A 13,760-nucleotide genomic window follows, 5' to 3' on the forward strand; every position below is an offset into this window, starting at 1 on the left:
CCTAGAACATAACAGAGCCTCCTCCATTTTTCATAGTAGGGACAGTGTTCTTTTCTTGATATGCTTCATTTTTTCGTCTCTGAACATAGAGCTGATGTGCCTTGCCAGAAAGTTCCATTTTTGTCTCCTCTGTCCATAGGACATTGTCCCAGAAGCATTGTGGCTTGACAACTTGTAGTTTGGCAAATTTGCAGTCGGCTTTTTTATGATTTTTTTTCAACAATGGTGTCCTCCTTGGTCGTCTCCCATGAAGTCCACTTTGGCTCCTACAACGACGGATGGTGCGATCTGACACTGATGTTCCTTGAGCTTGAAGTTCACCTTTAATCTGTTTAGAAGCTTTTCTGGGCTCGTTTGTTACCATTCGTATTATCCGTCTCTTTGATTTGTCATCAGTTTTCCTCCTGCGGCCACGTCCAGGGAGGTCAGCTACAGTCACATGGAGCTTACATAATATGTGTAGTCACAGGAACATCGAGCTGCTTGGAGATGGTCTTATAACATTCACCTGTAACATGTTTGTCTATAATTTTCTTTCTAATTTCCTGAGACAACTCTTTCCTTCGCTTCCTCTGGTCCATGCTGAGTGTGTTACACACCATGTCACCACACAGCACAGTGAGGATCTGTAGCCTCTATATAGGCCACTCACTGATTCCAGGACTGTAGACACCTGTGATGATAATTAGTGGACACACCGCGATGTAACATGTCCCTTTTGTCACATTATTTTCAGGGGAACCATCATTTCTGTCCAGGACTATTTCATGGGTTTTATTTTCTAAATTCTGTGGAAGCCTGGCTGAAAAGCAATGTCTGACTTTCATTTGTTCATTTTCATAGATTTTTGATATATTACTTTTGTCAGATTCAAGTTATTTCTGTCACCATTATGGGGTTTTCTGTCGTTACACGAGGGGTACCAACAATTTTCACCACGTGTGTATGTACCTATGTACATGTGTGTGTGTGTGTGTGTGTGTGTGTATACAGTATATGTATATATCTAATATATAAAGCTGTGTGTGTGTATGTCCGGAATAGGCATCCGCACCGTCTCACCTACAGCCACAAAATTTTGCACAGTCACACGTCTGGACCCCAAGAGCGTCATAGGCTATGTTGTGAAGTGAAATTTTAACCCTGCGCGTTCAAATTCACCAAACAATTTTGCCCCTATCTACATAATGGGTAAAAAGTGAAAGGAAAAGTGTTGGAGGCAAATTGACAGCTGCCAGATGTGAACAAGGGGGACTTAAAGAATGAGAGCGATGGCGCCAAAGAGTATATACCGTACAGCTGCTAAGGTGGGGCCCTGACATGGGATACTCGCCACACACGGGGATATGAACACACACACAAAATGCGCCACACACTACCACGTGCTTCACCACATATACCACCCTCAGCACACATTTCACCACACAATGGCGGCTGGAGAGCGGGGTTGCAGAGGGAAAGTGCGGAACACGGGTGGAGACCAGAGCTGTGAGAGAGAGAGCGGGACATGGAGAGCAGGGCTGCAGAAGAATAGAGCAGGACAGCACGTGGAGAGCGGGGCTGTGGAGGGAGAGCGGGTCACGGAGAGCAGGGCTGCGGAAGGAGAGAGCGGGACGCGGGTGGAGACGGGCTGCTGAGGTAGAGTGCGGGGCGGCGATTGGAGAGTGGGGCTGCGTAAGGAGAGAGCGTGATGGTGGAGGGAGACAACGGGGCTGCGGAGGGAGAGAGCAGGATGGTGAGCGGAGAGCGGTGCTGTGGAGGGAGATGGGAACGGCATTTAGTTACTATGCCTGGGCAACGCCAGGCTCTTCAGCTAGTGTGTGTGTATATATATATATATATATATATATATATATATACACATACACACACACACACACACACACACACACATACATACATACATGCACACAGTACACACTCAAGACTGTTGGAAGACCATTTCCGGTGACTACCTCTTGAAGCTCATCAAGAGAATGCCAAGAGTGTGCAAAGCAGAAATCAAAGCAAAAGGCTACTGTGAAGAACCTAGAATATAAGACATATTTTCAGTTGTTTCACACTTTTTTGTTAATTATATAATTCCACATGTGTTAATTCACAGTTTTGATGCCTTCAGAGTGAATCTACAGTTTTCATAGTCATGAAAATAAAGAATTCTCTTTGAATGAGAAGGTGTGTCCAAACTTTTGGTCTGTACTGTATATATATATATATATATATATATATATATATATATAATTTTTTTTTTCTCTCTGTTCACTTCGAAATTTATCCTGCAAGTTTTATCTATAGGCACATCATTCGTAATCTCCAGACACCGCTGCCACCACACACACATGTCCGTACTAAAACATCACCTTGTCCGCATGTGATCGATTACATGGAGTAGCTTCTGGTCAGGAGCCTTCACTCCTTTACACTACTCTCTTCCCACCAGTCTGGCACAAGTCCGGTTTCCTTTCTTCCATTCATTGAGGCTCATTCCACAAGCGGCGGCTTTTTTTTAGCTTCCTAGTCTGATGTGGCTTTCTTTCCGTAGTATTACCAGTGGTCACGTTGTGACATAATCTCTCGGCATTCACATCTATGGAGTCTCTTGATTGTAGCCATTCATGATGATACTCTTATTTCGAGTGTGCATCTAACTTGTCCTGATGTTGTGGAGCAGAGAATTCTGCGATCGTCCGGTTTTTTTGTCGTTCCGCGTCTTTTCATATTGATGAGTTCTCCGGGACTTTGCTTCCTTTTTACGAATGTAGCACATTATTATTTTTCTGCTCTCTCTTTTGCATTGACAGTCACTTAGACCAGGGTTCCCCAACTCCAGTCCTCAAGGCCCACCAACAGGTCATGTTTTCAGGATTTCCTTTGTATTGCACAGGTGAAGCAATTATCACCTGAGCAATACTAAGGAAATCCTGAAAACATGATCTGTTGGTGGGCCTTGAGGACTGGAGTTGGGGAACCCTGACTTAGACGGCACCTTGAGTATTCCTATGAACCGCAACCAAACGCAAATTCAACACTTCCCCAGTATTATAAAAGTGACCATCTTATATGTACGGAGGCCGACCAACTCTCAGACTGTTATCGGGGGTGATCAAGCTGTTGGTATGCCAATGCATGAGGTTATTGGTTTCATGGTAGCGCTTCCTCCTCTCCGCACATTGAAAAACTCATGGCCGATGCTCATGTGTATGGGAAAGTTGGCTGAGCGATCTCTCACGGGCATGGCTAGCTTTAGGATATGCTCAACAGATCGGTGGTCAAATGACCCTTGTCACTCCCAATAGTGGCTTGATTGAAGGCATGGCATTAAGAGGGCAGGGCAAGTCCTTTATTAAAGGTCTTAAAATGTACCAAAATGTACCTTTCAGGTTATCCCTCAACTACCCTCACTTGTCTTCCCTTCTTTTGAGGTCCATGCCGTCAGACTCTACACCCCCTTCTCCATGCGAGTGGCGGTGGTATATCGTCCTCCCGGCCCCTCCCATCAGTTCCTGGATCATTTTGCCACTTGGCTTCCACATTTTCTCTCCTGTGACATCCCTACCCTCCTCATGGGAGATTTCAACATCCCCATTGCTCTTCCCCTCTCCCCATCTGCTACTCACCTTTTATCTCTAACCTCCTCATTTGGCCTTTCGCAGCTTACTAATTCTCCAACGCATGAAGACGGAAACTCCCTCGACTTGGTCTTCTCTCGGCTTTGTGCAGTGGATGATTTTGCAAACTCCCCTCTCCCGCTCTCTGACCACAATCTTCTTTCATTCTCTATAAAGAACTGCCAGGCTGCTCAGGTCACCCCCACTGTCCAGACTTATAGAAACACACAGGCCATTAACACCCAGAAACTTCTGAAGAACTTGCAGTCTTCATTGGCCCCTATCTCCTCCCTCTCATGTCCTGATTCTGCATTGAAGCATTACAATGAAACACTTCAAACTGCCCTGGATGAATTTGCACCCCCTATAAATAGAACACCACAACGCAGACGGCGACAACCCTGGCACACGGTGCAAACACGTTTCCTGCAGCGGTGCTCCAGGTGCGCCGAACGTCTGTGGAGAAAATCCAATCTACACGAAGATTTCATCCATTTTAAGTTTATGCTTAGAACATACAACACTGCCCTTCACCTCTCCAAACAAACCTATTTCAACACCCTCATCACCTCACTGTCCAATAACCCGAAACGTCTCTTTGACACTTTTCATTCTCTACTCAATCCAAGAGTACAGGCCCCAACCACTGAGCTCCGAGCTGACGATCTGGCCAATTACTTCAAAGAAAAAATTGACCAGATCCGACAGGAAATTATCTCCAAATCCCCTCATACCATGCACTGTCCTCCCTCCCCCACTGCATCTAACTCACTCTCTGATTTTGAACCAGTCACAGAAGAAGAAGTAAGCAGGCTCCTTGCATCTTCTCGCCCAACTACTTGCACCAGTGACCCATTTCCGTCACATCTCCTCCAGTCCCTTTCCCCTGCTGTCACCCCTCACCTAACTAAAATATTTAACCTCTCTCTCTCTTCTGGTATTTTTCCCTCCTCATTTAAGCATGCCATCATACATCCACTACTTAAAAAACCATCCCTCGACCAAAACTGTGCCGCTAACTATAGACCTGTCTCTAATCTTCCCTTCATCTCTAAACTCCTGGAACGCCTGGTCCACTCCCGTCTTATCCGCTATCTCTCAGAAAACTCTGTTCTCGACCCTCTCCAATCCGGTTTCCGCTCTTTACACTCCACTGAAACTGCCCTCACTAAAGTCTCTAATGATCTGCTAACAGCTAAATCAAATGGTCATTACTCCATGCTAATTCTCTTGGATCTCTCTGCAGCATTCGACACTGTGGATCATCAGCTCCTCCTCACTATGCTCCGTTCCATTGGCCTCAAGGACACCGTTCTCTCCTGGTTCTCCTCCTATCTCTCCGACCGCTCCTTTACTGTTTCTTTTGCCGGTTCCTCCTCCTCTCACCTTCCTCTTACTGTTGGGGTTCCTCTAGGATCGGTTCTAGGCCCCCTCCTCTTCTCCTTGTACACTGCCCCTATTGGTCAAACAATCAGTAGATTTGGTTTCCAGTACCATCTCTATGCTGATGACACCCAATTATACGCTTCTTCTCCTGACATCACGCCAGCCTTTCTAGAAAACACTGGCGATTGTCTAAACGCTGTGTCTAATATCATGTCCTCACTATATCTGAAACTGAACCTATCAAAGACTGAACTCCTTGTGTTTCCTCCCGCTACTAATGTACCTACACCCGACATTGCCATTTCCGTCTGTGGTTCCACTATTACTCCCCAGCAACATGCCCGCTGTCTTGGGGTCATACTTGATTCCGAGCTTTCCTTTGCCCCCCACATTCGATCACTGGCTCGCTCTTGTCATCTGCACCTCAAAAACATTTCTAGAATTCGACCTTTTCTTACTTTGGACTCTGCAAAAACTCTTACTGTTTCTCTTATTCATTCTCGTCTCGACTATTGTAACTCTCTTCTAATCGGTCTCCCTCTTACAAAACTCTCCCCTCTCCAATCTGTCTTGAATGCTGCAGCCAGGATCATATTCCTCACCAATCGTTACACCGATGCCTCTACCTTGTGCCAGTCATTACACTGGCTACCCATCCACTCCAGAATTCAGTATAAACTTATTACCCTCACCCACAAAGCCCTCCATGGCTCAGCACCACCCTACATCTCCTCCCTTGTTTCAGTATACCACCCTACCCGCGCCCTCCGTTCTGCTGATGACCTGAGGTTAGTATCCTCAATAGTCAGAACCTCCCACTCCCGTCTCCAAGACTTTACACGTGCCGCGCCAATTCTTTGGAATGCACTTCCCAGGTCAATACGATTAGTCCCCAGTCCCCACAATTTTAAGCGTGTCCTGAAAACGCATTTATTCAGACTGGCCTATCGCCTCAACACATTAACCTAACCTATCCCTGTGTGGCAGAGCCAAAAATTTTACCATAACCAGGTTCCCAGCATCATGTTCCCACATGCTTTATGCATCCATTAGCCCTCTGTGTCTGTACTGTTACACACTTAACATTATGGCTGGTCCATACAATCAGGGCAACTGTTACCACCCACCTTTCGTGTCTACCTCTTTCCTCATAGACTGTAAGCTTGCGAGCAGGGCCCTCACTCCTCTTGGTATTTGTTATAATCTACTGTATGTGATTATTGTTATGCTGTAATGTCTATTGTCTGTACAAATCCCCTCTGAAATGTAAAGTGCTGCGGAATATGTCGGCGCTATAAAAATAAAATTTATTATTATTATTATTATTATTATTATTATTATAAAGGTCCCACTTGCACCTGTCCTAATAATTTGAATAATACGTGCCGACGCTGCCGGCCATTAACATGACCTGCTGATACTTGGAAGACGACTGTCGTCTTGTGATGGAGTGAGAGGAATTCGATAACACCTCGTGTGTGTAACTAGTTGTCGTTGGATTTTGTAGGATCTACAAAACACTGCCAAGTGCAATTGCACTTCATAAGACCATGAACTCCAAACTAATATATTAAAGATTCTCTGATACAATACTTGTGCCCCCGCACTCATTATCCCACCTCAATGATGACCATTTCCTTACCACGTTGTACGAGCCGTGTTCACAGCAGGCTGGAGATGAGAACATAGACCGAAGCTTTTGAAACCATTTGGCCAGAGCTTCCCGAATCTGAAAAGATTAATGAGATGCTGAATATCCACAGTTTTACGTCGATAAATGTAATTCATGATCTCAACGAGTCAATTTAGCCACTTACTCTTTTATCCAAGAGGCATCCGAAGATCAAGATGATCACTCCCTGAGGATGAAAGACATGACGTTATGATGATATGGTACATACGAGTTAACTGATTTTTGCAAGTTTATGAGTTTATAGTGTCGAAAGACTTAATACAAGAGGATGGAGTAAGCCGCTATAGACATCTCCAGTAGATGTAGTGTTGGAATACCGATGGTGGTTAAGGCTTGTACATTATACACTTGTAAGAAGTTGTTAGTGAACATTAGTAAGGTGGAAGAATGATGGAAGGAGTGAAAGAGTTCCCGAAGACCGGAGAAGTTTAGTATGAAGAATGCCAAAAGGTGCTTTTGGTAAAGCGCAGGTTGCACGTGGGATGGGTTCTTAAAATTAGAGAAAAGTTGACTTTGATAAGGATTAGTAAAATAGCGGGAGGATATTCAGTTGGACTTATTGTGTGATGGACAATCAAAAGGGGACTTGTAGTGGAGATGAACGGAGACTTGAAAGATAATTGTGAAAGAGCGTTTCACAATAATCTTTCAATGCAAACAGTCTGCTGATCTTCCTATCAAAGTACTTGTTCATCGAGTGAAATGATCTTTTTGTGCAGCGATCAGTGTTGGCGGTGCAGATCAAAAGATCACTGTTGGTGGTGCAAGCCAAAACATCATTGCTCTTGGTCGTGCAGCCCAAAAGATCATCGCTCTTTGTGGTGCAGCCCAAAAGATCATTGCTCTTGGCCGTGCAGCCCAAAAGATCATCGCTCTTGGCCGTGCAGCCCAAAAGATCATCGCTCTTGGCAGAGCAACCTAAAAGACCATTGCTTTTGGCTGCACAGCCCAAAAAAACATCATTCTTGGAGGCTCAGCCCAAAAGATCATCGTTCTTGGAGGTGCAACCCAAAGGATCGTTGCTTTGGGCAGGCAGCCCAAAAGATCATTGCTCTTGGCTGTACAGCCCAAAAGATTATCATTTTTGGAGATGCAGCCCAAAAGATCATCGCTCTTTGAGGTGCAACCCAAAAGATCGTTGCTTTGGGCAGGCAGCCCAAAAAAATCATTGCTCTTGGCCGTACAGCCCAAAATATTATCGTTCTTGGAGGTGCAGCGCAAAGATCATTGCTCTTGGAGGTGCAACCCAAAAGATCATTGCTCTTGGTGCTGCATCTTCTTGTGTAAATATCACTTGCACTTCCAAGAACAAAGGTGGCCTATGCAGTCACTGAGAGATCTGCACAATATTACAATTTCTAACTCACGTGAATTTTAGCAAGAGCAAAATTCTTATAGACTCGGTTCCTTAGAGCTACATAATGAAAAGTATCATTTTTATGGTATTTATGATCGGAACCAATGGCGCAAGACATAACAAAAATCTACAATCACTAAGGTGAAACTGAGGAAAACATTCAATTCCTTCTCTTCGTGGGTTCAGCAAACCTTACCTGGAAAGAATTAAAGAATGTAAGGGCATAATGAATGAACTGATGCGCGTTGTCTAACAATGTTCCCGTCTCCAGAAACCATGTTATACCAAACACCGATGTTAGGATGGTAAGAGCTTTGGCCACCAAGGATTTCATGTCTTGCTCTGTCTCTTCAGGGGCAGGAGGTTGTAAAAATTTCCATACCATTGCACCAACAGTGAGGAAGTTCAGTGCTGAAACCAGAATAGCAGGTCCTGAAAAAGCAAAAACGGCTCCATCTTCTCGATTCAAAAAGCAACCTCCGTCTGTAATGTATGCTTCTTTAGGATAATCAATAACTATCGTCACGCTGGCAATGATGAGCGGACAGACATAGCCAACTCCTACCATAGCCACATGGACAGCGACTTTGTTGAGCTCGTGGGAGGTGAAGACAAGTTCATAGAGGAGAATCAAGCCTTGGACCAACATCCAAGATAAGTTGGCCAGATAGAAGACGTGCTGGAAGAAGGCTGCAGAGATGCACAGCTTGTTGGCATGACTTTTGGTTATGAAGGTAGAGGCGAAGAACCAAACATCAGCAATGAGCCTGGACACAGAAATGTTGATCAAGGTCACCTGCCGATAAAAGGTAATGTCGTCCTTCACCACAGACTTCCATTCTATGATGTAGACTATGATGCAAATGATTAGACTCAAGATAGACAAACTAGATCCAACCTGGCTGACAGTCTTCAAAACACCATCTTCCAAAACCTTATTCTCCAATATGTCATTGAAAACGCCAGATGATGACAAGACCGAAAAGGCCCCATCTTTTCTAGATCTGCACATAACACTTTCATTGACTCTGAATGTCTTGCATCCTTCTGTTGACCATCCTCCAACTCCTTCAAAGAGACTGTTATCCCAAAATACACATTGAGCAGTACCGATGTTCGTCCTGTTGGTTTCTCTCATGCGATCGAAGACCATATCTAGATTGACTTGTTTCACTGTCTGGTTTCCAGCCTTAATGGTGATTATTACAATATGACTTTCCACACTGTGGCCGTATCCTTTTACGCTGTCTCCGAAATTCTTAGGTAGGATCCTGCCTAAGTTCCTAAGGACCATGGATATTACAGTGACATTGCTACGGTTGTCTCTCAATTCTATATTTTTTAAGACAAGTTCGATGTCTGGAGTCATGTTGAAGGATCTGTTGTAGTTAGTCCATGCCGAAAGGTCTAAGACCTCGGCGCTCATTTGGAAATTATGTTGGCTGAGCTCGAAGGACTTTGAATCGACTTCAAAAAGTTTGGAAATTGTTTCCACTGACTGCAGAAACGTAGAGCCGAGAGAAGGTTCTCCTGCAAGAGCTGGTGTCCAGAAGGTCTCTATATTAAAACTGAGAAGTCGACTATACACAGTAACAAGATCCTGTGAGCAGAAGTGAGAAAATTCAATCAGTGATATCCAAAAACTACAATAAAATTTATAGAAATATTGGACATGAAAGCTTTGTCTGAATGAGGGAAGGGGACTGCTGATACAGTGGGCAGACTCTACTTCTCTAATTGCACTGACTTTGGTTCAGATTTCAGCTGCTCCCTCTCTCCTCTCACAGCATGTAGTCTCAGGAAATCTGTCTACATCCCTCAACTGCAGAAATCCGAATGTGTTCAGCAGGAAAAGAAGAATAAGCTGTTGCTACCAGAGACCTCGATCTTCTCCAGACACCTATTGGCCAAACTGGTCCTTAAACCCTTAGTCTAATGTGTGTAGCCTCCTTTTAGAGCTGAACAAAAAAATGTTCACAGGAACCTCCTTCAGTGGCCATGTTGGTAGTCTGTAGCCCTAGGAGGTGTCGTGCAGGGATCTGGCCAATCTGCCGGTATTCCTGGTGATTCTTCTGATAAGTAGCTTGTATGCATTGCCCAGCAATGACGACTTTGTGCCAGGCCTCCTAATCAATGAGCTCTTTATTCATTATGGCCCTACTGCTACCAATATTTGTCTACGTGGCTTTGTGCTTGATGATATACAGCTTTTTTGTGACCCGTGCAGCTGGAATCCCTCAACTCAATAATTCAGAGAATGGCTGTGTGTACAGTCATATGTTAAAGTTTGGGCACCCCTATTAATGTTAACCTTTTTTCTTTATAACAATTTTGGTTTTTGCAACAGCTATTTCAGTTTCATATATCTAATACCTGATGGACTCAGTTATATTTCTGGATTCAAATGAGGTTTATTGTACTAACAGAAAATGTGCAATCTGCATTTTAACAAAATTTGACCGGTGCAAAAGTATGGGCACCTCAACATAAAAGTGACATTAATATTTCGTAGATCCTCCTTTTGCAAAAATAACAGCGTCTAGTCGCTTCCTGTAGCTATTAATGAGTTCCTGGATCCTGGATGAAGGTATTTGTGACCATTCCTGTTTACAAAACAATCCCAGTTCAGTTAAATTTTTTTTTTAATCATAAAGGTTTTATTGAGTTTTCAGAAAAAATACAAACTTCTCATACAAAAACATCAAGAACAGGAGCAATGAGTAGCAAGAGGTGGAATAACCTCGAGCCATTATTAGGATATCAATCTGGGACATTAAATACCCCTTCCAACAACAACTTGAACATAGGAGAGGGGGAAGGGGAAGCAGCTCTACATGCATGGCATTCTTAGGCACAATCAATTTATTTATGGTGTAGGTGTCTGTATCTGGGGCAGGGCCGTTGCATAAAGGGAAGTGGCCCACGGATGCCATTGTTTAAGTCTCACCGTTCTCTTCTCTAGATTGGGGGTCAAGTTGGTTTCGTATAGCCAGTGTAGGTTGATCCTCTCAATTAGTTCTGTTTTTGTAGGGGGGCTCACCGACCTCCACTTGTATGCCACACAGTACCTGCCGGCTATGAGAATGTGAGAAATGATGTTTTTTAAAAGATCCGGGATCCCATCTAGGCCAATGTGTAGCACCGCTAAGGTTGGGTTTGGGGAAAGACGGAGACTAGTAACCTCATGGATTAGATTGAACACCTCCTGCCAGAAGTTAGATAACTTAGGGCAAAACCACCACATATGACACAAGGTGCCCCTGTGGTTGCATCCCCTCCAGCACAAAGGTGACATATGTGGGGAAAAAGAAGCCAGTTTAGTAGGGGAGTTGTACCACCGCAGATGAACCTTTTTTAATTGCTCTATGTGATTGAGACATGAAGAGAATTTGTGGATCCATTTTGAGGCCGCGAACCATTCTTGCGACGGAAGCTGAGAGGCTAGATCTTTTTCCCATTTGAGCATATACGGCAATTGTTTGTCCGGTTCCGGGGAGTTTAGCAGGTTATGGATGTATGAAAGGCCTTTGATTTTGCTATTTTGAAAGAATTTTTTAATTGCGGCGTGGTCGGCTGTTGTGGGAACCGGTAGGTGAGGAGCGGACTGAAGGAAGTGACGTATTTGAAAAAACTGGAATAAACTGTGTCGGGGGAGGTTAAATTTAACACACATTTCTGAGTACGGGAGTAGGACGCCTTCTCTATAGAGATCTGCTAGGGTAATTGGACCTCCACGTGTCCAGGCGGCAAGATTCAAATTCGGAATGAAGGCTTCCAGCGATCTAAGGGGAAGGCTGGGACCTAGAGCCTGTGACACTGGCTTGCTCCATAAGGACCAAGCTTTCTTTAGAGCTGCTGTGGTGGGTAGAAGATCGCCGGGGGGCGAAGGGGTTAGGAGCAGGGAGTCTATGAATTGTTTAGGGGAGTGGGCCTGTGCCCAGGTGTACTCAATCTGTAACCATCTCAAGTCTGAATCATTCTTCCACCAATCTCGAGCCGGTTCCAGGATAGCAGCTCTGTGATATGTTAGAATATTAGGAATACCCATTCCTCCACCACTGAACGGGGCATGCATACATCTCAGGGCTATTCTAGGTTTTTTCCCAGCCCATATAAATTTACTCATTAGCGAATGAATTTTGGTGAGATACCGTTGCGGAATTGTTAGGGGCAGGCACCGAAGTAAGTAGATAATTTTTGGGAGACAGATCATTTTAAAAGTCTGCATTCTCGCCACCCAAGAGAGCGGGAGAAGAGAAAGGCGAGTAAGTTCTTTATCCAATGAGGTGTGCAGGGTCAGCAGATTTTTCCGGATCACGGAGTGTAGCGGGGCCAGTATAATACCCAGGTAGGGGATTCCCTCGTCTTCCCATTTGAAAGGGTAAAGATGAGAAAGAGTGGCTCTGGTAGAGGCTGGCAAGAAGAGCGGAAAAATTAAGGACTTGGTAATATTAAGCTTGTAATACGAGACTTGAGCGAAGGAGGACAGGATCTCCATTACGTGTTGTAGGGACACCTCTACATTAGTGCAAGATAAAATCACGTCATCTGCATATAGACTGACCACATGATTTATACTCCCCACTCGAATCCCCGAGATCCGAGGGCATTCACGGATAGTCTGCGCCAGAGGCTCTATAGCAAGGGCATAGATGATAGGGGAGAGCGGACACCCCTGGCGTGTCCCATTGGTTAATTCAAAACTCCGAGATATAAATCCGGATGCCAGAACTTTGGCGTTAGGGTTAGAGTACAGCGCCATTATGGCATTAAGTATGGGGCCTTTGAAACCAAACTTGCCCAGAACAGATTTCAGATATCCCCAGTGCACCCTGTCGAACGCCTTCTCTGCGTCCAGGGACAGGAATACACTGGGGATATTCCTCCCCTCAGCCACCGCAATCAGATCCAGCATACGTCTCGTCCCATCCTTCGCCTGCCTCCCCGCCACAAACCCCACTTGATCCGGGGAAATCAGTGATGGAAGAACTTTATGTATTCTAGCTGAGATTATTTTGGCGTACAATTTTAAGTCGCAGTTTAGGAGGGATATTGGCCTGAAGTTTCCTGGTGAAATAGGGGGTTTTCCTGGTTTTGGCAGGGTAGCTATAATGGCCTCTAGATTATTTGGTGAAATATCTGCTGTGGCTCGCCAAGAGGAGAAAAGTCTCAGGAGGAAAGGAGACAGGGTTTCAGTGAATTGCCTATAATAGGAGTTAGTGAGGCCGTCTGGGCCTGGAGCTGAATTTCTTTTGGCTGTGGTCACCGCCTGGCGAACCTCTTCCAGAGAAAAAGGGGAATTTAGTTGCTCCAGCTGTACTGCAGATAACCGAGGAAGATTAATATTGTTTAAGAAGGAATTAATTGCCGTTTGGGTAGGCTTTGGGGCAGTGGGGTCATTTTTAAGGTTGTAGAGAGACTGGTAAAAGTCAGCGAATGCGTTGGCTATTTCCGTTGGGTTGCGTATTGTGGCATTAGAACCCGTCACGAGGTATTCAATTTTATTTTGCATTTCTCGTTTTTTAACCCTCCTGGCTAGTAAGGCACCCGCCCTGTCACCCATCACATAGTACCGCTGTTTGAGGGATCTTAAGTTTTTCTCATAGTCTGCCATCAACACCTGGCGGAGCTGTGTTCTTAGTTTCCTGAGTTCGTCAGATGTCGACAAGTTTGGGGCAGATTTATTGTGGGCTTCCAAAAGTACTATGTGGGACAG

At 44.7% G+C, this 13,760-nt stretch overlaps 1 protein-coding gene across 1 annotated transcript in view; it reads right to left on the reverse strand.

The window, feature by feature from the left end:
• LOC141074360 (adhesion G-protein coupled receptor F3-like) overlaps positions 1-13,760 on the reverse strand; it is an 83,301-nt gene that overhangs the window by 9,126 nt on the left and 60,415 nt on the right. The window contains exons 11-13 of the mRNA XM_073562008.1: positions 8,241-9,644; positions 6,812-6,853; positions 6,637-6,723 (exon numbers count right to left, since the gene is read on the reverse strand). Coding sequence (XP_073418109.1) covers positions 6,637-6,723; positions 6,812-6,853; positions 8,241-9,644 — 1,533 coding nt within the window. The remainder of the gene's footprint in view (positions 1-6,636; positions 6,724-6,811; positions 6,854-8,240; positions 9,645-13,760) is intronic.

Source organism: Dendrobates tinctorius, unplaced genomic scaffold (assembly GCF_039654945.1).
Source record: "Dendrobates tinctorius isolate UK_male_01 unplaced genomic scaffold, ASM3965494v1 ptg000332l, whole genome shotgun sequence".
NCBI lineage: Eukaryota > Metazoa > Chordata > Amphibia > Anura > Dendrobatidae > Dendrobates > Dendrobates tinctorius.